General features: G+C 39.0%; 4 protein-coding genes across 5 annotated transcripts; 3 read left to right on the top strand and 1 right to left on the bottom strand.

Annotated features, from left to right (window-relative positions):
- The first annotated feature begins 477 nt into the window (after positions 1-477).
- SSE1 (shrunken seed protein (SSE1)) lies at positions 478-4564 on the top strand. Of its 2 annotated transcripts, none has more exons than XM_048127831.2 (8): positions 478-860; positions 2016-2073; positions 2775-2991; positions 3098-3399; positions 3491-3753; positions 3928-4001; positions 4132-4193; positions 4274-4564. In XM_048127831.2, exons 1-8 carry the CDS (start codon positions 792-794, stop codon positions 4333-4335), a joined length of 1107 nt encoding a protein of 368 aa, XP_047983788.1. In that variant the 5' UTR covers positions 478-791; the 3' UTR covers positions 4336-4564. The 2 variants fall into 2 exon arrangements, with proteins under 2 accessions (XP_047983788.1, XP_047983789.1); XM_048127832.2 differs by having other exon boundaries at positions 482-860; positions 3934-4001.
- A 5444-nt stretch (positions 4565-10008) lies between these two features.
- Positions 10009-11597, top strand: TCP9 (TCP family transcription factor). Its single transcript, XM_048120479.2, has one exon. The coding sequence runs from the start codon at positions 10107-10109 to the stop codon at positions 11136-11138; it is 1032 nt and encodes a 343-aa protein (XP_047976436.1). The 5' UTR covers positions 10009-10106; the 3' UTR covers positions 11139-11597.
- A 1976-nt stretch (positions 11598-13573) lies between these two features.
- On the bottom strand, positions 13574-18899 carry LOC125223088 (phospholipase D gamma 1-like). Its single transcript, XM_048126059.2, has 11 exons — positions 18596-18899; positions 16561-18323; positions 16231-16347; positions 15836-16030; positions 15447-15695; positions 15191-15259; positions 14955-15102; positions 14727-14875; positions 14433-14603; positions 14137-14334; positions 13574-14005 (listed from the first exon to the last, which is right to left on the bottom strand). The coding sequence occupies exons 2-11, from the start codon at positions 18295-18297 to the stop codon at positions 13712-13714; spliced, it is 3327 nt and encodes a 1108-aa protein (XP_047982016.1). The 5' UTR covers positions 18298-18323; positions 18596-18899; the 3' UTR covers positions 13574-13711.
- Positions 18900-19975: 1076 nt separating this feature from the next.
- On the top strand, positions 19976-22916 carry LOC125218633 (RNA-binding CRS1 / YhbY (CRM) domain-containing protein). The gene is made up of 5 exons (XM_048120347.2): positions 19976-20597; positions 21203-21330; positions 21482-21707; positions 21786-21913; positions 22306-22916. The coding sequence occupies exons 1-5, from the start codon at positions 20027-20029 to the stop codon at positions 22546-22548; spliced, it is 1296 nt and encodes a 431-aa protein (XP_047976304.1). The 5' UTR covers positions 19976-20026; the 3' UTR covers positions 22549-22916.
- The last annotated feature ends 510 nt before the right edge of the window (positions 22917-23426 follow it).

Raw genomic sequence — 23426 nt, 5'->3', positions numbered from 1 at the left:
AGGTATACCGAAGTTCGGTATACCGAAAACTTTGGTAAGGTAAAGGTATGACTTTTTCACATACCGTATTTACGGTAAGGTATACGGTATGATGGTTTCGGTAAGGTATACCGTACCTACCCACCCCTAAATAGCATAATGACTAGTTTTACTTTTTTTCATAGTGAATTAAATTACGTAACTTATAAAAGGTTCTGCTAATGTTTTGCGCTCATTTTTCTTAATTAAGTTAAACAATTTTTTAAAACTCTTAATGAATCAAATGAGTTTTTAAATCGTAGACGGAGGGAGTACTATTTTGCGAAATACCATAACCGAGTAACTGGCAACACTTTTGAAATATTTTTATTAGTACAATGATTAAACAATTTTCTAATACTAATAAAAATGAGATAAATAAATGAATTATGTGTGAATTTCCCTGTTCTGATAAAGAGAAATCGGATGATTTCCCAAGTTAATTTAAAAGAAGCCTTTGATTTCCATTCCAAAAAGGAAATGAAATAGTAGCCGGTTAAATATCTGTTCCCTTCCCTCCATCCATGGTATATGTGCACCGATAATCTCACACTCTTACACACATATACACTCTCACGCACCCCTAAAAAACGATATCCCCAAAAGGGCTGCCTCCTTTCCCCGTTTCCCCACTTGGGATTCATTCAGAATTGCGGGCAACTATAATTAAGCGGTGGATTTTGGAGTTAGGGTTCCTGAATTTCTGCAGTTAGCTCGCATAATCCTCAAATCACTTGGGGTTTTTCTGGCAAAGATTCGGATTTTTGAATCACATGGAAGCTTACAAGAGATGGGTTCGGATGAACAAAGACTACGTGCATTCTCTTGAATCTCTAACTAGTGTAAGCCTCCAAAACTTACTTCTCCTTTTTCTCTTTCTATTTTGTGATTGATGATTACTCCTACTCGTGTTTCTATTTTGTTTCCCTTTTTGGATTTTCTTTCGGCAGTGTTCTGTCATTTTCAGCTGGTGCTTTTTGTTTGATTTGGATTTTAGAGACTAGAAGGAACAGAGATAGAATTTGAAAGAGCTCAAAATGTGTTTTGAAGCATTTGGAGTTTCCGGATTTGTATATATTTATTTTACCCCCTTATTGTGCTTTTTAGAGATGCACACTGCTGAAACTAGTTTCATGGATGTTTTCTAGTTGTAACGGTACTTGAATTTGGGTGGCTGTAGAATAGAAGTAATTTGTTGTTGAATTCTATGCAGAATCTTGTGCCCTCGAAATTCGTGTTTGTTAAGCAACTTTTAATGCACCACTCGTGTGTCCCGTCTTTATAGTTTGCTATAAGTAATTGATATCCAGTAAATTTTGATATCTAGCTCACCCCATTCTTGCATCTTCTGCATCTCATACTGCCACATTTTTGGATTGAATCATTTATTGTGGTGATTGGTGAATCTATTGAAGTTGAATGACATGTGTCAGTGTGATCATTCATCAGTTATAACTTATGCTTACCACTACGGACTAAAGTTGCATTAACACATCAGAAATGTAGGTATGGGCTCAAAGAATCTTATATTGCCGCGTTTTCCTTGATATGATGTGCATGTTAGTACTTGAAACTTCATTTCGTTTGTGGGTTGTGGCATGTGTCGCTTATCTGCAGTTAAAACTCAAATTCTTATTGCTTCTAAGAGGGTGCTTGATTGATGGGTTTGAAGATGGGGATATGGCCGTCTGTGGCTGAAAAATGTTGGTTAGTAACAAAAATGGTTACATGAACAGGTTTGATTTTCCATTCTCTTTATCAATGGGATATACCCCTGATTTTTTTTGGAGGGGGTGGGGTGGGGGATGAAAGCTATTAGTATTCTTTCCTATTTAACCAAGACGCGCAACCCAACTTTTTGTTCAGATGATTGGAATATCTTTCTCTGCCTTTTTCTTCACCCCTTTTCATATTTGTGAGTGGGAGTTCAATGATGTTGAGTTATATCAAGATACTCCTGCTGTCCCCTTATCAGATTGTTTAACTGCTATTTTCAGGGATTAACATGGCTTCTACCAGAGCGATTCTCCGATTCAGAAATTGGACCTGAAGCAGGTTTTGTAGAATTTTGGTAACTATGACTTCTTATTAGCTATTACTAACAAGACATTTCTTGATTAAATATCCCACCTAGAATGTATTTCTTGATTAAATATCATATCTATAATTATATTTCTTGATTGAATTCATATCCATACAACTGCTCTCTGTTGGACCCATGATTTTCAGATTGAAAGTGGAGAGTTGAAGTAGAAGTACTTTAGGACCAAATTTGATAATATTATCCATTTTGATAGATTAAGTATCAAATCGTTGTGGTTTAGTATTTTGTTAAATTTAAAACAGAATAAAGATTAATTGCTACTCTTGTACTGTCAGTATTTCATTTCATGATAAGGTCTCTTACTATTGTTTCCTTTCCCACAATATCTGTGAATTTATTGCAAAGTTCTCTTAATAGAAGCTGTGTGACAACTGACATGAATTAAAATATTGTTAAAAGGCAATACAGCAAATAAACTAGAGCTCTTTATTGTTTTTGTAAATAATAATCTGAAAATTCCAGGAAAATGTATGACTATATAAATAACTATGGCACCTCCTTATTATGCAGTACCTAATATTGTTGAGAGTTTAACTGAACATCACTATTTCTATATAACTGATGTCATATTCAAACACTTCTTTTCTTGATGTTATCATTTTTTTGTTAGTAATTGGATATGTCCCCTTATATATTTAAGATTTTGCTGCAGTTACATCAATATTGGGCATTATAACCACCATCAATGAGCACATAGTTGAGACAGCTCCAAGCCATACACAGTCAAGGCATGTAGAGCCTTCGTCCTTCCCATTCTCACTCTGCATAACTATACTTAAGGACTTGGAAACTCTAGTTGAAGTTGCTGCACAGCAATTTTATGGTGAAGAGCAGAAATGGAGCTTCATGGCCATTACAGAAGCAATCAAGTAATTGTCCTAATCAGAGAAATTTTAACTTTTGAAGTGCTTAACTTTCAGCAGAATTATTTAAACTGTGTGACTGAGATAAAGTTTGTGGATAAATATACTACAGGGTGTTACTTAGATTGGCAATTCTGCAAAAGAGCGGGTATAAAATGCTTTTGCGTGGTGGGGAGACTATAAACGACCAGAGCGAGTCTGATGATCTTGACTCGCAGAGAAATGCGCTATCATCAAAGCCTGGACCACAAGGGGTTCCTTCCATTCTGAAAAATCATCAAGGACAGACTCCATGGAATCTTGAGGGAAGGGCTTTGTCTGCCTTAAATAGGTTCGGTGAAAATGCCAGGACAGTTTCTGAACCCACGTGGTTACGCAGGGTTCAGCACCAGCAGGAAGTCATGGAGCCTTCAAGTAATTTTCCTCTTTTCTACTTTATTGTGGCTAAGTTTCTACTTTGTATATGTGTAACATGTCACCTAAACACACCCTTGCATCTTCACAGCGCCAGTGACTGAAACGCCTAGTCTATTTACTTTCTTGTCTGAGAAGGGTATGCCAGGGGGCTTATTTCTGACGGGTGAGGTGATGTATATCTTAAGGCCACTCATATACGTATTGCTTGTTAGAAAATACGGGGCACGATCATGGTTTCCTTGGCTTACTTCTTTGGGCGTGGACCTCGTTGGAAGTGGAGTTATTTCATTCGTCACAACATTGTGGCAAAATAGCAAGGATTTCCGTCTCTCCAACAATGAGAAGAATGAGGTTAGACTGTTTATCGTTTGACGATGTGTTTTTTATCTTTCCTTCTAATTTCTTGAAAATTTAACATTCTGTTTTACTTTTGCAAAATATTATATGTTCAGTGCCTCTTTCTGCTTGCTTGAGTGAGATTCTGTGACCGAATGTAACCTAAAAAGCTTTTCTCACTTGCACAAGTTGCAGTTAAAAAGGCGGAAATTGTTGTGGGCACTATACCTCATGAGAGATCCATTTTTCACCAAGCATACTCGGTAACACTACGTTTTTCATCTTGCAAGATTTATGTTGTTTCGGCCTCTTACTCTCTGTCTTCTCCCCCACCCGCTCCACACTGCACGAGAAAAGGACGAATTTTATGCTAATGTTTGTTCCCTGCTTCAGGCAAAGACTCGATGGTGCTCAAAAGCTACTAGAACCCATCCCCATTGTCGGGCTTCTAACTGGTAAGTTTTGTAGTTATGTTAGAATTTGATAAGCACCCTTTTTTGGTTGAACTCCCTCAAATCTTCCCTTTTACACGCAGAGAAAGTTATTGAACTCCTCGTTGGAGCCCAGACGCGGTACACCTACATGTCTGGTTCGTGATGGAAATCCTCGACGAGATCCTCTTTAATGGTGAAGCTTCTGCAAGAGTAATACCTCAAAATCATGTTGTAACACAAGTATTTCATCATGATAATAAATTAGAGAAAACATAGTGATTTCATGTGTGTTAGATATATACATCCATTTTCTCTGCTCCTTTTTTGTCACCAAACTCAGAAATGCATTTGTAGTTTATGCTTCCATTTCTATGAGATAGCTATTTGGGATCTCTCTCACAACAACTAGAACATTTTTCTTATAAATAAATTTAAAGTTGAGTTATGGTAAAGGTTGGAGAAAGTTGTGAGAAAAGGCCTATAGAAAGTGGTGGTGTAATTAGGAGCTAAAAAAGTGGTAAAAATGGGTGAAATTGAATGGGTCCAACCCAACCCTACTCCAATAGAATTGGCACCCTTAAGCTATTATTATGGCCCCTACTATATTATAAACACCAATGTATGCCCACTAATTATTGCTACCATATTAGACAATCATCTCCCACCTCCACACTAGTGCCCGTTGTGGCCCGGAGCCGTCCGCCTTCGCCCGTAACACACGGGCCAGGCCAGGCCAGGCCAGACCTCTCTCTTCGTGGTCTGGTCCCTCCCTCCACCACTCGTTGCCAATGCTCTTAAGAAAAAATTGAGATTTATGCACTACATTGAAAACAAACTAAGAAATTACTTTAGATAATGAAAACTAACTAATTGATGTGATATTGTTCCTCTAATAAAGGAATCTGAAATCTCAAATCTATACGTGGAATGTGTAAATTATATAACTAAAAAATTAAATAACTAAATAAGAGAGTTCTAAGTCCTAACCTACAGTTAAAAGGACGCCGCCTAACAAAAACTAGTGTTGTGTTTCATTTACTAAAAAAGATTTTGAAAATTTTTCTTTTGCAAATATTCAAATAAATAGTGTTGTGTTTTTACTCAACTCAGATCTTTAAAATGACTAATAATCAAATAAATCCCGATACAATCATTTTAAAAAAATATTATCTTGAGTTTCCAATTAATCATTTAGTGGAGTAACATCTAAATCACCCGAAATTGTGTAAATTTATCAATTTTAAAAAATGGATATGAAGAAATCTAGCAACGGAGCAATGGAAAAGACTATTTAGAAATCAATCAATCAACCAAAATGAAAATGACGACCATCCTTAGCTTTGAAGCACCAAAAGTTATATTCAAAATAATTGCTGAAATTGATTACTAATTTAGAGGGTATAAATGTATAAAATAAATTATCTCGTACGGTAATATCAATGCGTTGGTAGTCCAAACATTTCAAAAAAATAAAATAAAATAAAAAAAGGAAAAAAAGTCCCACAGTAATAAATTAAGAAACCATAGGCCCCCCAAGAGGGTGGGGTCCACCCGAAATACGTAGAGTCCCTATCCAAACCAAACCAAGTGGGGACCACAGGAGGGAGAGAAAAGTTGCCAAGGGCCCATCCTATGTGGGCCCAAGTTACTACTCCAGTCTCTACAACATCTATGGACCTATGGTAAAAATACACACACACATACATATAGATAGGGCCACCACCACCACCACCACCATGGTCCACCACCTAGAGCTGGCGTCCACCACCACCACCACAGCGGCGCCCCAAACCCACACTCTTCTTTTGGGGGGCCCCCAACCCCCACCCCTGAATTCAATACTTGTACTCTTCTTTATAATTTTGTTTCTTCTTACTCTTTTGAGTTGTGGTGCCACTCTTATGATTATTGTATTTGTTAATCTTTCATTATTTACAAGTATTCAATATGTGAATATACGGAAATTTTATTATCGAACCAATTAAGATAACATAAATGGATGAAATATAGTACGGAGTATTCATTTTGTGATTTATACAATTAAGTGTTAATAGGTCAAAGTGACCCAATCTGTTAACGTATTTATGAATGCAGTAAAGAGTCTATTATAAGAATGTGAGATTATTGGAGTGAATCACATAAATTCTGCATATAAGTTATAAACAACTCAAGTCCATTACAAACTAAATACCCAACTTTTAAATAGTAAAAAAATAAATGGTACCCATCGATTATTCCTGAACTTAGTAGCGTGAATTGTAAAGAGCAACTCCATCAATTTTAAAAATAAATTGAAGTAAAAAAATGAAGTTAATGGAGTAGTAGTAGTAGCTATCCAGTGTTTTTTTGGTTGCGTACATTCTCAAAGTAATTATTTAGATTAGTAATTCAATTCCCATAAACAGGGAATTAGAAAGAGTAATGATAAAAGTAACGAATACTGTAAGATATAAGTACAAAAATGTAAGACTGTAAAAGTTTGTACGACGAAGTACAATTAGGATAATGATACTAGTAGTAATTTAGAAATTTAGATAAAAATATATACTTTTATGAAATTATACGTCTGTAATATTGAAGTTATGAAATGTACTACTATGTCGTTTTAAATTTCCCCTTGGTAAAATAGCATGAGTACTCGCACTAAACCCCAAATATGAAATATGGATTCATTGGTATTACTATTAGACATGCACAAGTTGGTTAACTTTAGGGTTGATAGACTAATTCAGAAAAATCACCAATTTTGGCCATTTTTCATTTTTCTTGTAAACATTATAGGTCACATTTGGAGAGTTGTGTAATTTTTCTACAACAAGTCATCCGTTCAAATATTTATTTTTACATGTCAAACTATTCTTACGTGGCTCATGATGACGCACATGTACTCCTTCCGTCCCAAGATAAATGACTTGTATTTCTTTTTGGGGTGTCCCATTATAAGTGACCTATTTCCATTTTTAGCAAAAAGTCATCTCTCTTACTTTATTCTCCACCTACTTTAGAGCATCTCCAATGGTCGGCTAGCCGAACCATTGGAGGCGGCCAGCGCGAAATCGGCGAGCGGACCGGCGTGGGCTGGCCAATCGCTCGGTGCTGGCCGATCGGCCAGCGGCGATTTTTTTTTTTTTTTTTTTTTAAAAAAAAAACCTATATAAACGCGATTTTCGTTTCATTTTCATTTGCACCACTTGTTTTAACGAGGTTTCTCTCTCTCTAACTTTCTGTACAAGAGCATCATCGAGCGATGAGTAGCGCGGGTGGTAGCGGTGGTGGTAGTGGTGGTGGTGGTGGGGATGCTGAGGAGTACGAACGGAGGATGAACGAGGCTATGAATGCCTACATGAACCGCGAGATGGAGCGGTACATGCGTATGGTGGAACAGCAGGCGATACCTCGCCCTCCACGGGTTATCCACCGCCGAGCAGTGATTGATCGGGATCACGCCGCTGCACATCAGCGGCTGTACGACGACTACTTTTCAGAGAACCCGCGGTTTCCCGCCAACATGTTCCGGCGGCGTTTTAGAATGCGCAGGGAGTTGTTTATGTGCATCGTTGGCGCATTAGAGCGTCGATATCTGTGTTTCCGCTTTAGGCACGATGCGGCTGGCAGACCCGGCCACACCCCTATTCAAAAGTGCACGGCGGCAATCAGGCAGTTGGCCTACGGAGGCGCGGCAAACATGTGGGATGAGTACCTCCACATCGGTGAGTCGACGGCCCTGGAATGTCTGAAGGATTTCTGTGGGGGCGTGATAAACGTTTTCGGTGAGCAGTACCTTCGAAGCCCTACTCCCGAAGATTGTCAGAATTTGATGCAGATGCACGGGGAGAAGCATGGGTTCCCCGGGATGTTAGGCAGCATAGATTGTATGCATTGGGAGTGGAAGAACTGTCCGACTGGCTGGAAGGGGGGCCTACACGACCGGCTACAAGTCAAAGAATCCCACGATAATCCTCGAGGCCGTAGCTGATTACCAGTTGTGGATCTGGCATGCGTATTTTGGGGTAGCCGGGTCGAACAACGACCTCAACGTCCTGAACTTGTCTCCCCTCTTCAACGAGAAGTGCCAGGGCGTCGGTCCAGCCGTCTCATTTGTGGCCAACGGCAACCGGCATGATATGGGCTACTACTTGGCGGATGGGATATACCCTAGGTGGCCGGTCTTTGTGAAGACGATCAGGCACGCAAGTGATGAAAGGAAGGCCTACTTTGCGGAACGGCAGGAGTCGGCGCGCAAGGACGTGGAGCGCGCATTTGGTGTGCTCCAGTCTCGATGGGCGGCAATTAAGGGTCCAACGCGTTTGTGGGATGTCGGATGCGTTTCCCAGATAATGTACGCCTGCATTATCCTGCACAACATGATCGTCGAAGACGAAGGCGTATAACTGACTAGTTGGGCCAATGACGATGAAGCCGGTCCAAGCCACGGAACGGCCACCCCTAGCGTACGACGTGGGGTACCTCTCGATGAAGCAGGCCGCCTCAAGGAATTTGCCGACATACGCCAAGTGGATGCTCATATTCAACTCCAAAAGGATATAATTGAAGAGTTGTGGGCACGGAGGATTGCACGGCGATAGTTTTTTTTCTTTATTATGTACCTTTTTAAATGTAATTTTTTTTTACCTATGTACCTTTTTTAAATGCAATTAATGAATTTTCCCGTATATGTCTCGTAAATTTAATTCCGTAATTTAATCGTAATTTTAATTCCGTAAATGTAGCATTTTTTGAATTATTTTTATTGCGGCTGGCCTATGGCTGGCCTAAATCTGATGTGGCAGGTGGATTTTTAGTGCTGCTGACGTGGCAGGGGGAGAAACTGCTGGCCGATTTCTGGCCGAAGTACCATTGGAGATGCTCTTATTCTCTCTTCCCTCCTCTACTTTTCCCTCTCTCATATTTTACTCTCTCCACTTTAACTTATTTAAATACCATTCCTTAAATCCCGTGCCCAAAAGAAGTAGGTCACTTATCTTGGGACGGAGGGAGTAATATTTACTATTCAAGTTCACGGAAAAGAATCGTCATTTTATCTTTTCTTACCACGAATTGCTTAGTTGGTAGAAACACGTTTCTAATAAATTATAGGGTTTGAGTCATGGGATAAATGTGAGTTAAATATATACTAAAATAAAAGCTTTATTCTATTTTTCTTCTTGTTTTTGGAGGGGAAACTCTATTGTCATTGATGAGAAATGCAGTACTATATCACTAATTACCTACTACTCCTACAATTTAGGATAAAAAACTAGTAGTACTCCTTAACTACTATAGAGGTTTTTTCTTTTTTTTTGTTAGTGGGATAATATAGTACTCCTATATGATTATTGAATTAAATCAAATATTTATATATTAAAGTGAGAAATGGTGTATCACTAACTAGATGTGTTTAGTAACTTAAAAAAGTTTAACAACATATTTATTTACATAACTTTCCTAGATGATTCATATCGTGATAGTGTAATTGAAAAAAATATCTTATAAATGTAGTCAGTACAACACATTACAACAATTACAAAAACCTTTTAGTACTATACTTAAATTTGGAAATTTGCACATATTTTATTTATAACTTTACAAACTCTTCATAATGCACTTTAAAGTGACGATTTGGTCAAACAAATAGACGAAGCCAAATACATAGAGGAAAAATTTGTTGATTCAATGAAATTAAAATATCATGATGTATGTATCTGGCTAACAGCCGTTAGATTTCTACATCAAAATGAAATTATGCAATAGAAATAAAAATGAAATTTTATTTATGAAAAACGGCTTTTACTGAATCAAGTACGACTATATATAGGTTGCTTGCGCTAGTTTTTCACATGTTTATGAAAACCACAGTTTCAATTCTACACACATTTCTCTCAGATTTGATTTAATTTTTCCCCTAATCTTTTAACCTAATTCTGATTAAATCCTATGGCTTCAACCCAAACCCCAGATTTTCGAGGCGATTTCAAGGAAAATCAACCCGATTCCGGCCGCGATTACCGTAATCTGAACTCCTTTCCGCGGCCGCAGGTGACGGAGGCGCAGCCGCTCCGCATGGCGCTCATGAAGGAAGAGGCGCCGGATACGGCGGAGGAGAAGCCGCTGGTGTTTTTGCAGCCGCCGGCGAAGAGATCGTCGACGAAAGACCGCCACACGAAAGTCGAGGGGCGCGGCCGCAGAATCCGTATTCCGGCGACGTGCGCCGCTAGGGTGTTCCAGCTCACGCGAGAGCTCGGCCACAAGTCCGACGGCGAGACCATCCGCTGGCTGCTCGAGCAGGCGGAGCCGGCGATAATCGCCGCCACCGGTACCGGAACCGTCCCCGCCATTGCCACGTCAGTCAACGGCACGCTGAAAATCCCCACCGCCGCCGCATCCGTATCCGAATCCGTTTCCGCCTCCGCCGCGGACGATCGGAAACGCAAGCGCCTGCCTACCGCCGAATTAATCGACGTGAACAGCTTCAGCTGCTCGCCGCGGAATTCCTCCGCCGCGACCACCGCCTCCGCCTCCGCAGCTACCAATAATTTCGCAATTACGAATGCTAATAATTTCGCAATTATTTCGAGCAACAACGCGTCGGTCTCAGCCCCACTCATGCCAGTGATACCGATTCCCGCAGTCTGGGCGATCCCCATGGTTACATCGACGTCGAACTCGCAGTCTCCGACGTTTCTCATCATTCCGCCGAATCAATCTACGCAGGTCGTCGCCATCCAGCCCGGCGCCGCCGCGATGAACATGACGCCGGTGGTCAACATTTCCGCGCCGATCTCCGCATTCGTCTCCGCCATGCAAACCTCAACCTCGGCGGCGCAAATCATGCAATCCGCCGCCGCGGATTTCACCCCCAAACTTAATAATACGCCGAGCTCGAGCAATAGCTCCGCCGCGGCAAAGAAGTCTCAGATGCTGAGAGATATTTCATGGGAGATTCACGATAAAAATTCACGAAATTAGGTCATATTTCGGAATCAATTTCTACTCCTCCGTGAAATTGAGCTGCAGATCTCACCGAAAATCTCTTCGCGGAGGGCAGCGGCGGTGGTGGAGGAGCGCACGTGTGAGGGCGGCAACGCTCGCAGCTAGGATTGGGAGAAATTTTGTTGGGGAGTGGGCCCACGTGGTGGACCCCGGTGGCGGCCGCCGTGGTGGTCCCGGATCTTGGGCTAGGTTTAAACAGAGGAAAAGTAAGGGTGGTGGGCTCCGTTAGACGTGGCCGTGTTAATGGGCTTCTGAATTTGGTGGGCCTTTTGTTATTATTTTGACGTGTTGTGTTTGGTGGTCCATTTTCCTTTTTATTTTTAAATTTCAGATGCTTAGTTTTGGGGTCATAAATCCTGTATTTTAATATTTTCATAGTTAGGTTTATGTTAATTTATTTTACTTGTTACTAATTTTACTAAGAATGTTCTTGTATGATTTCGATCCACCATGGGTCGAAAATGTTGCCAAACAATTTTGGACTTGGTAGCATTTCAGTTAAATACAGACATGCATATCTAAATAAAATTGAAATATATTTTCATAAAGCACTTTATATTGAACGAAATAAATGCGAAACATGAAAGTTAAATAGCTTTACGAAAGCACTAATTAGATATAGAAAGAGAGGTTCGAAAATGAATTTGGTCCCAACTCCCAACACTAACTTTTTACAAATAAGCTCAAAAAGGTTCACCAAACGATTTTCTGTGTAAAATAATCTGAAGAGTAAAATTTTGAATTCAAATACAACAATAAAATGGTGGAATAGCAATAACATAATGAAAAGAATGAGTTCGACATTTAAATTTCGGACAACGTCATATTTTGAGTGTTGATTTATTTCTTAGGGAGAGAAAAATTCATAAAGCAAAACTAATTGTATGTGGCTTTCTCGAAATTAAATACAGCCATCAAGGTGAAGAACATATCAAGAAACTAAATAAAAATGCTTTTATTTATTTAATACTTTGTCTATTTTTATATAGAGCCTTAAGTATGAGGGACAATTGTAAACTTGAGATGGGTATTAAAAGTGTGCGCCCATAGTCAAGGGACCATGGCACCATAATTTGGTGGAAAAGTGAGGGCACCACCTCTTAGGTAGGTGGTCCACATTAAAAGTGGGTTCGTCCTAATCACTATCATTATTTTATCATATTTTCATTACGAATATTCGAGATTTATTTGACTTATTCCTAGAAGTGGGGTTATTTTCCTCTTATTTACTATTGAGGTAAATTTTTTATGTGATTCTCTATTGTGTTTGTGTGCATTCAAGGTGGACACTTGGCCTTGACTATAAATATGGACAATTTATCCTTGTCGTACAATTTTATTTTTATTTTTTTTAATAAAATAAATGATAAATTGTTAAAAAAAATTATGAAACATAGTTTGATTCTAGCATGTCATAATAAATATGGATTTATTTTTGTTTTTTCATAGTGAATATTATAGTTATATACTTGTTCTAATCAAACATTGTCGTTTTCTTTATGAGAAAAGAAAACAACATTGTTTAACTTATCGGCAGTGATTTTCAAATAGTACATAATTTTTCAGCTGCCATATTAGAATTTTTTTACTATAAGATGATTGAGAATAAATCTAATTTTATAGTTTTTTCTGATAGGTTTTCAAAGTTGCAGCATCAAAACTTAACTCAATTTCATAATTTTTCAAACAATTTGCTCAAAAATAAACATTAGGGTCATGTATGAAAGATCTTGATTTTTATTCATGAATCAAAAAGTGTTAGGGGAAGTGGGTAGGTTTTGTGCTTTTATTCGAAGATACAACCTTTAATTAACATTTAACCCATTAGATAATGACAAAACATGGATTAACACTGAGATGGGTTAACTGGCATTGTGAAAATTTCGAAGAAGTAGTAATAAATTAATTTGGTCAAAATTTTATTTGTCAGATTAAAATATCACACACATGCTGGCGCTATTGTGCTTTGCAGAATGTATAACAACTAGTAATTCCAAGTGGAGCTATTTCCAAATGAATAAATAAATAAATACTAGTAGTAGTATAAATAAAAGAACAACGAAAATGAGGGCTGGGCCCATATATCTGTACTAGGGTGTGCTTCTAGAGAAAGCCCGTGAAACGTGGTCCACTTCAAGTAGGGCCCGTTTTAGGGTATTTCCAAAGGATTAACTAATCTATTTACATTGACTGAAACATAACTTAAATATCCAATAAATCGAAGATTTCAGTCACCATGTATATACCTGAGGAATCTTTATTGATCCACTTTTTTTAAAAAAAAAAAACTAGGAGTACAAAATTTAAACAATTGATAACTTCATTGCTCATCACCCATTTCCACCTCCTATATATATATGTGTGTGTGTGTATCATAACTCCAAATCTACAATGTACATGAAGCAAAATGCTTTACAAAAAAAAATGGTAGTCTCATAACTTATTTCACTCCCAAAACATATGTACAATGATTGAGCTTGCAGAAACCAAACCAAGCAATTGAACCCTTAACAAAATTTTTGTGTATGTTACAAAATAAAATAAGTGGATTATATGGTTAGATTTTCCTGTATGGCAATGAATGATCCCACAGTGTTACCTCCAACGTCTGGGAACGTTTCGAAACCACGGATAGGCTTCACTTTGCCCTGTCGGTCGACATCCACAGGATACTTTATAAGGTGCCCCCTCATCTCTGATACCTGTGGGGATGAAAACTGTTCCCAGTTGGCTTCACCTAACGACCTTACACGTCGAACGCACTCCAAGGACTCCGGCCGTGTGAAGCATTCTTCCAAAAACCCAACATGCTCCGCCCATAGAGACATCCTGTATCCATATATCTGCCCAAAATGCAAGTCCAAACATCAAGAATGTAGATTAGTATCTTGATGTTCACACGGTTAATTGCAACGATATGGAAAATATGTGAAAAACAGACCATGTTTTCTGAGATTTGGTTCAACGGTTTTACCTGTCCTTGAGGACTAGATAGTCTTTTTGACCAGGTGTGCTGCGGTTGATACGCTCCCATTGCGATCTCCGTGTCTCGAGTGCCCTCCATCGATCGCTGATTGATGTTTGCAGAACCCAGGATTACATACTCATCATCAACTATCATACCTTTTGAGTGAACATAGATCATGAATCTGCGGCTTTTCCGGCTGAGCCCCTGAAAACGAAAGAAGTTACACAAAAGCCTTGCACAGAATCGAGGTCTAAGCTATCTTTGTTTGAAGCACTTTTAATTGGTGAACAATGATAGAGTACCTGAGGATTGTTGGTTATGGGCTGACTATCGGGCGCCTCGCCTGCATCAAGAGCCTCACGGTTGCCAAGGCAGTAAAAGTTCAAGTAATCTTGAGGTGTGTAAGCATCCTCGAGCCCCACCTCAACTAACGCTTTGTATATAGTTTCGTACATCATTTGCATTGTTTTGTGCTGGAAAAGGAAAGCCAAAGGAGTTATAACACTCTCAAAAAACTCAAGGCTGAATCAGCAAGATCGTCAGATAGCACGTAGCCAAAATTATACAAAAGTACAGATAAATGCCAATATCTCTACCTGCCAAAATAAAATCCTTTGTGTAGCAGCCCCTGTCGGATTGCCCTCCGGCCACATCGGAATGACAATATAAGCTGCAAATCTCTCGTGTGCTCGGATTTTCTCCGCGATTTTTAAGGCAATTTCCATCGGAATCAGATTGTTGGCACCTACACAGAATTACATATTGCTTTTAATGAGAGGCTGCTGAATTTGTTGGGATTTCTTTCAAGACATAGTAGTGCATACCAACATCCTTGTACTGGCTCCAGTTGTAAGACGACCCGATAAAGTACTGGTTCTCGATGTATATGAAATGTTGGGCGGAGCGAATAGCCTTTACATATGCAGTGTGTATGCTCATATCTATAAGAAGGTTCTTTCCGCAGACCAAGTTCTGTTTTCATGAAAGGCATTATTCCTTTTAGTGAAAAAAATAAACACTTGAGAGAACAGGTTGCAAACAAATCTATCTTTCAACTCACCCGGTGCATAGCATCTTTAGGATCCTTCGGGAATCCTTTGACAGAGTTTGAATCAATAGACCGGAACACCTGAAAATCGCACCAAAGAAGAATAATAATCAAATGCAATCCCCACAAAGCTAGGTTGCATTTTTCAATCTATCCTGTTAAACTTGAAAATTAAAACAATATTGAAGAGAGAATATTTTAATTAGTCCTCTCCTTGTTATATATCCAAGATCGAAATTTGACCTATAGCTCGACGAGATTAGTATACCTGCACATGCCAACCCTCAGGGTCATTATCATTGATACAAGGAGCATCAGTCAACCCCAATATCTCAGGCATCCTTTCTATTCGAAGCAAAGCATCGTCGTACGAAATCTTCAGCTTTTTGATGCCGTGAGGCTTTGAAGCCTTCAGCCATCGCTCCTCGAAATTACTCAGGACATCGTACGCTGCAGGCCCATCAATTTTACAGTGCAAGTCATGCCATGGTTCTCTTGGACATCCGGTTGTACTACCCTATTCACGTAGCGACTTGAATCAACAAATAGATAGAAGCCATGCAGTTTGCTAATTCTTGACATATTAGAGAGGAATATATCCTTGAAAACAAAGCATGCCCATAAAAACATTAAATGGATATAGGATGAATGAATTACCGTATATGTCGGATTGTGATAATCATCTGAATGGGAAGTTTGCAGTGTTCTGAATAAAGCATGGCGTGGAGTATCATAACGCCCGTCACATAGGTCTAGTCCTCCTAGAAAAGCGATTATTCTTCTTCTGTTATCTCCAGCATCGGCATCCACTAGCACAGTTTTCTGATGGTGTGTATAAATGACTCCAACTTCCTGATCATGGAAAAAAAAGAAAAAATAAACTAAACACCATGATTTACAATAACTATACCAATATAAAGTAGATGGCTCCAAAACAAAAGACTGAGTTTAGAGGTATATTTGAAACTCAACCTCCTAGCTTCAACTTAAACATCAGACATGAATATCTCAATTAAAAAGATAAAACCAAAAAACGTGCATTTGAAACATACCCTCTGCATCATCCAGCTATGGCGCTTTCCAGCCACTCGGGGACAAAGAAGCACTTGAACAGAAGAATGTTTAAAGAACCGGCGAGTTTCTTCATCATGAGTTTGCATGACCCCATCCTGTTATGAAAGGAAACTCTAAGACGATAATGTTTTTCAAACAGACACTACCAAACCAAACTGTAACATGAATTTCTCAATGACTCAAATGATAATTGCGTTTTATGCTAAAAATGACAAAGAGAAGCAGAAGGTGATCACTTTTGTAGATGATGTTGACATGTAACTGCTAAGTGCCTCAATTTAAATGTTTAGAATGAATTGAGCACTTACCGTTTTGTATCCCAATATGCTTCTTGATGTAGGGTCATCCCACACTAGAAGCAGCACTCTAACTCCTTCCTGCGATTTCGATCTCAGAAGTTCGCCCAACGTGTAATCAGATAGAGAATTATCATCCCTAATAAGTCTGACTTTGTGCCAGATTGACCATCCAGTTATATATATCAGGCGTCGAGCTCGGCGTATCGCATCAAAGATGTCTCGCCAACATTGCCCATGAACATACTGCATGCCATTTCCGAGAGTCAGATTCGGGAGGCATCCATCAGGTACATGAGCATCTTGATAAAGAGTCACTCTACCACCTCTCCTGAGAGGAAAATAAGTCTGAGGGACTCCAATATAATCGGGGCCGGCTCCAACTCCGTTGTAGTATATGCTCAATTGCTGAATTGGAGTATACTTCATCGAAAGGCTCAAGACAGCTCCAGCCTTGCTAGGCTTTCCACTAGCACTAAGGATTGGGAAAAATCCCTTTATTTGCTCTCCTCCATATATATGCTCAACTGGAATCGATACCGTTCCTATATACTGAGACCCGACAATATCGTTATCCTTCACAACAAAGTTCACTTCGGCAGCATAATGAGCTACCGGAACTGTAAAGTTCTGCATCCACACTGGATTTTCATCATTGCTTATAACATAAGTCCTTGCAAAAGTGGCACCTGCTATTGTTACGGAGACGTACGGATCACTTGTAATCTTACTTTTCATGTGCCCTTCGAGCTTGCTCGTCAAGTTACCAGGCAATTTGTCAAACATATCCCCTATGGTTCTGTGGAACATATCCATGTTTGGGAGGTTCTTTGCTTCATATATACAAATATCTAAGTTCCCATGCAAGAGCAAAACCTTTAGAGATGTTTTAGAAGGTGAAACTGGCACAAGCTGCATGCTATGATCATTACTTGATGACGGCGGATGAGACACCATATTGATTGAAGGTCCCTCCCACAATGAAAATCTGTGATGATGCCCGGGTTTACCCCCTGTCCCAGTAGTAGTCACTGGCAGAGGTCCCGAGTGAAACTTATGAGGACCAACAGTGGCAGCTGCAGGGGCCGGAGGGGAAGCTGGTGCAGAAGGTGGCCTCGTCTGAATCTCAGACAACTGCATGCTTGCCAAATGGTCGTCAATAGGTGGATAAAGTGGAGGGTGGCTTGAAAAACTTTCTTCCGAGTGAGCTGAATCACAAAGAGGAGACAAATTACCCTGGTGATGGTGATCAATGCCGTCTCTAGGAGGAGTTACGGGGTGAGCATCCGGAGGCTGCAACCGCCCGGATGCTTGATGGTGGAGATAATGAAACGAGCCATATCTGAAGCTACCATATGCCTCAAAATTAGGCTGAGGAGGAGGAGGCGATGATGATGGCGGAGGGTGAGGATGGGGAGGAGGAGAAGACGATGGCGAAGCAGCTGGATATCCATGGTATGTGTAAGGGTGTGAAGTATAATCTGAAGGGGGAGGCAGTGGCGACGTTGGAGCACTTGAATAGTGATAATTCAGGGGCGGAGAGGCATAGGGGGTTTGATAGTAAGGATAGGGTGGATAGGCCGCGTATGGGGCGGCAGGCGGAGGATGATACGCAGGCTGTCCACTGAGATTAGGAGGCGGATACGCACCAGGCGGAGGGTAATGATTAGGAGGCGCTGGCCCACTGGGATAGCCATAGGCAGGATTGTAAGGGTATGAATGTGCAGGGTAATTGTTCTGGTTCTCCATTTCCGATTTCTATGAAAATTCAAACCCTAGAAATCAAACAAACACAAAGCACATTGATCAAAACGGGCCTCTCCTACATGAATTCAGTGATGATCGGCCTATCAATCATCAATCAGCAGCTACAGCTAATGATTGGTGCAGATAAAGATCGTGTTTTTATAGATTAGAGGATTGATTGAGGACGGATTATCAAAAGAGGTGTCTCTTAAATTCTCCAACAAATTTCACGAATATAAGAAAAAGCTTCGATCGTATTCAAGTCGGAATTCTGAATGAGACTAAGATGAAGAAGATTTACCTTTTAATTCGTGAATATCTTGTGTGATCGTCTGAACAAACAATGCGAAATGAGCGCGTTACGCAAAGGAATCCCTAATTCTATCTGTTTAGATTAGATTCAAGCAGAATTCGACCTTTCTACCGGCTTTTTCATAGGATTTCCAGGATTCGGAGTTACACAGGAATGGGTTTCAGAAACACGTGGAATTATCTGATTGGCTTATTATGCGGAAGGGGAAACACGTTTGCTTCCATTAGAATGTTTCCCGATCTTTGGTGTTGTCGGTTTTCCGGTTATGAATGAAGTTTCGTTGTATGAAATGCGATATACACTTCAAAACCAAGTCAAATCTTTTATGTTTATGCGCTAGTTCTAGAAGCTTACGAAATTTGGCCACCTACATTTTAGTTTTTAAATACTAACTATATTCCATACATTTACAGCACGAATTCATAGATGTGAAAATCAGGGAGTATTTAATTCGGGTTCCATTAGTAGGATTTACAATGTTAATCACTCTTATTTTATCTATCATTCTATTGTTGTGATGTTTTAAAATTTTAACATAATTAGTAATGTTTCAAAAGATTGCTTCGTGGAGTACTATGGGGTGGAAAATTAATAACAAATGTGTCAAATATACTTATCCGATCCAATAATAATCAGGTATTGAGTATGAGATACCCATTACATATTCATGTGTGGGATCCATTACAAAATTTGGAATATTTCGTGTATCGGGTATTATCCACTCAACTATTTACCTTTTCAAATATTTTTAAATATTTTTATTCGTATGATTATTTTAGGTAGATTATATGTCTTGTGTTTCTTTTTCTACGTGAAGAATCCTACTAATACTTTTTTCAATAGTTTTTGGCTATTTCTCTCATAAGACTCAAATCAGATCTACTTTGTTTAAAAAAGTTTATGTAGTTTAACCACTTTTATTTTTGTCAAATCATACTAATACATTAATGAGAAATTAATGTATAAAAATCATATTAACGGGGTCAAAACAAAAATTAGTATAAAATCATAAAATGTTAAAACATTTGGATTTTTAGATATCTTGAATGATCATGTATAGATATCCGCGTGGAGTAATCTAGTGCCTCAATGATTGAACCAATAATCGGGTCAGGAATCAGATGTGATGAGACATTTTTGAGTGTGAACATTCAATTTTTTTGGATAGAATATCTACTTTTAACTTATAAATAGTGATTTGTGAGCTAACATCATGGGCATAGTATTTCAAACCACGACGAGATAAAATGATTTTTCATCTATGAGTTACGAAACATTAAAAAATACTAAAATATGATAAATTAGACAAATAAATAAATAAATAAATATCTTAAACCCTCGCTTGAGAATTGAGTATTCCTAATTCCTAAAAGGCTAAAACCCTTGGCAGTTGATCGAATGGTGTAATGCAACGAGAAAATGGCAACCCACCTCAGCCGTCTCCTTCGCCGCAAAACACCGCCGGAAATAGCGATTTTCTCCACGCGCCGCTCTCTCTCGACAAACGCTGCCTCGCCCTCTTCGAAGCTCCACTCGGTGTACAACTTCATCCCCCCTCCCTCTCTCCACCCGCACCCGCCCGATAATAGCCCCAATTCTAAACCCGTACCCGAATCCCGGACCCGGAAACGATCCAAACCCCCTCACCGCCCGCCGTCGTCGCTAGATCAACCCGATCGCCCGATCAAATCCGAGCTGCCGTTCGATTTCCAGTTCAGTTACACCGAAAGCAACACGAAAGTCCGGCCAATCGGGCTGAGGGAACCCAAATATTCGCCTTTCGGGCCGGGCCGAGTGGACCGGGTATGGACCGGTGTTTGTGCCCCCGCTGTGGACCCGAAAGTGGGGTCTGCAGGAGTTGATGGTGAATTGGAGGAGAAGAGGAGAGAGATGAGGGAGATGGTTCAGGGTGATCCTTTGACTAATGCTGAGAGGAAGGCCATTGTTGAGAGGTTTCAGAGGCCTAAAGCCAAGATGCAGATTAATTTGGGTTTGTGGCTATGCCCTAATTATAAAGTTTTGAACTTTTGCAGGAACTGCTGGATTTGAATTTGATGAACTTGTTTGAAGTAGAGTATGAATTTGATGATTTTGAGATGTTGCTAGTAATTAAAATCGGTGTGATCCATTCTGCTGCAAATAAAATTTAACCTCTATGAAGCCGGTGATACCTGATTGATGGAATCATAGTTCTTAAATAGCTAGGTGTCATGGTATGTTGATACATTGCATAACATGGAGTTCTATTTTATGTAATTCGACAAATCAGAAGGAATAATTATATGCCAGGTTGAGTAACGTGGTATTTGATGAACTGGGTGCTCGAGGTTATGCTTTGTAGTGAGAAAAGTTTCTCCTTTTGTTTTCTGCTCTGAAAAGGGTTTAGTCATGTTTATGAGGTTATCTTTGCATAATTTGGGAAATAAGCACCTCCATATTGTTTTTACCATGCTTGTAAATTCATGACATGGCTTCGAAAACTTAGGCTGAAGAATGGAGCTGATTTGCAATATTATGAATTACTGAATTAGTTCTGGTTCGTTTTAGGACAAGTAGCACAACCTTTTGATGGTGCTTTCATGTTTTCTTTAATAGGGAGGGATGGATTAACACACAACATGCTGGATGTTATTCATAATCACTGGAAACATGCTGAAGCCGTTAGGATTAAGTGTATGGGAGTACCTACTGTCGATATGAAAAATGTGTGCGCTCAGTTGGAGGTATTTTCCTTTTCCATTTGACGGTTTTAGTGATAGCATAGTGCTTGATGGAGTTTGTTTTTATTCACCATTGCAAGGATTTAAATCTTTGATGTTTTAATTGCTACTATTATTTTATTTTATTTAGAGCTTTTTTATGAATTTTGTTCAGGACAAAACATTCGGGAAGATTATCCATAGACATGGTGGCCAGCTTATACTTTACAGAGGTAGACATTATAAGCCAAGCAAAAGGCCTGTGGTTCCACTTATGCTGTGGAAGCCTCAAGAGCCTGTGTATCCAAGGCTTATAAAAACTACCATTGAAGGCTTAAGCATCGAGGAAACAAAAGAGATGAGGAAAAGAGGGCTATCTGTCCCTGCCTTGACTAGACTTGGTAAAATCTCGCTCCAATGTTTGTTAATTTACAAATTCTTGTACGAGATCTTCTGACACATGAATCCATCTGTGTCAGCTAAAAACGGCTATTATGGAAGTCTTGTACCCATGGTTCGCGATGCCTTTCTTTCTGATGAGCTGCTCCGGATAGACTGTAAAGGCCTCCCGAGAAGTGATTACAAGAAAATTGGCTGCAAACTGAAGGTAAATGCTTTCCTGTTGTCTGAAGTTGGAAGTGATTTCATATCATAGTTGTGGTAATTGGAAGATTATATGCAAATTAAGCTGGCAAGTTTCGAAAATTTATGCCAATTGGCTCGTGCAGTCATTTCCAAAGAATTGTGATTTACTATCAAAAAGAGGATATAATGGAGCATCTAACTTCTTGACTAATGATGTACTATTTCGTAGCTGTTTAAGGCTAATATGTTCAATATTTCAAAATCAAAGCTTTAGTCTTTTTGGGAAGCTTTGTTCTTTTCCTTCTTTATAGCTTCTAACTACGTGACTGCCTAGTGAATGTTTCTATCAATTTCTTGATTTTATCTAGCATCGACTGCTGCTGTAACTGGGGCTTGTTAATTTTATCGATACAGGACTTAGTTCCTTGCATCCTCGTTACGTTTGAGAAGGAGCAGATTGTCATATGGAGGGGTAGAAACTATAAGCCAGCAGAGGGAGGTTACTTCCTGACAGAAAGGGAATCATTCGACAATCCAAACGACAGTGCATCAGATGAGGCTGGTTTTGATTCCGGTGATTCTGACAATGAGTCATCAACACAAACATGGATCTGTTCTACAAGAACCACGATTCCCCAAACGCAGGATGAAAGATGAGCTCAAAATGGGCAGATGGAAATGAAAATTTGACACCTTGGCTTTGAAGAAACCTCGTATGTATTCGACCCGAACCTTCAACCATGAACCATGATTCTCCAACCACAGAGAAAGATGCACACAAGTTAAAGAAACACAAATGCAGAAAAGATGCAGTTGAACTTTTATTTAGATTGGTGTGATTTTTCATGAGCTATATGTTGTGCATCATGTATAGACTATAGTTATCTATTGATCGTGTTTATTTTTACACGTACAAATAGTTTTAAAACTTACTGTAAATATAATTTTAAGTATGTATAATTGTATATTGTATTTATAGCTTTAATTTCCAGCTTTTTTTATATAGTGATGATTGAATAAGGGCATCAATGATGACTGCTGTGTGGATCACTCAAGCTAATAATTAAACAATTTTTTCAACTTGAATAAGTTTTAACCCGATGATAGTACTGTATATTTTTACACCGAGATAATAGATATTTAAATTAAATTTTGGTAAAAATTTGGCGAGCCTCCTAAATTGAAGTAACATACTAAAAAATTTAAAAAAATTCAATTATCTTATTCGTATAAGTTCAGGTAAAATAAAATCGATAATGTCATCATGATAATCAAAATTATCTAACCATGTGGCCAATTTTTTCCTCCTCATTCCAAGGGTCAACCTCTACAGTAGACAATTTTGGCAAGATGAAATTTCATAAATTAATACTCCCATTTAATTTTTAAATTTTATAGCAATGATCATATTTTGACTAAATTTTGTAATCTAAATAAATATATAATTCAATTTGTGCGTGGTCAACATTTTGCTGAATATTGTCTTCTTAAAAAAATCTTGAATACTGATTAGTTTTAGGATAAGCGTAATTAAT

This window comes from Salvia hispanica, chromosome 1, assembly GCF_029641045.1.
Source record: "Salvia hispanica isolate PSC_SH4W2 chromosome 1, Shi_PSC_v1, whole genome shotgun sequence".
In the NCBI taxonomy this organism is placed as follows: Eukaryota; Viridiplantae; Streptophyta; class Magnoliopsida; order Lamiales; family Lamiaceae; genus Salvia; species Salvia hispanica.
This window is presented reverse-complemented; position numbering and strand designations above follow the sequence as displayed.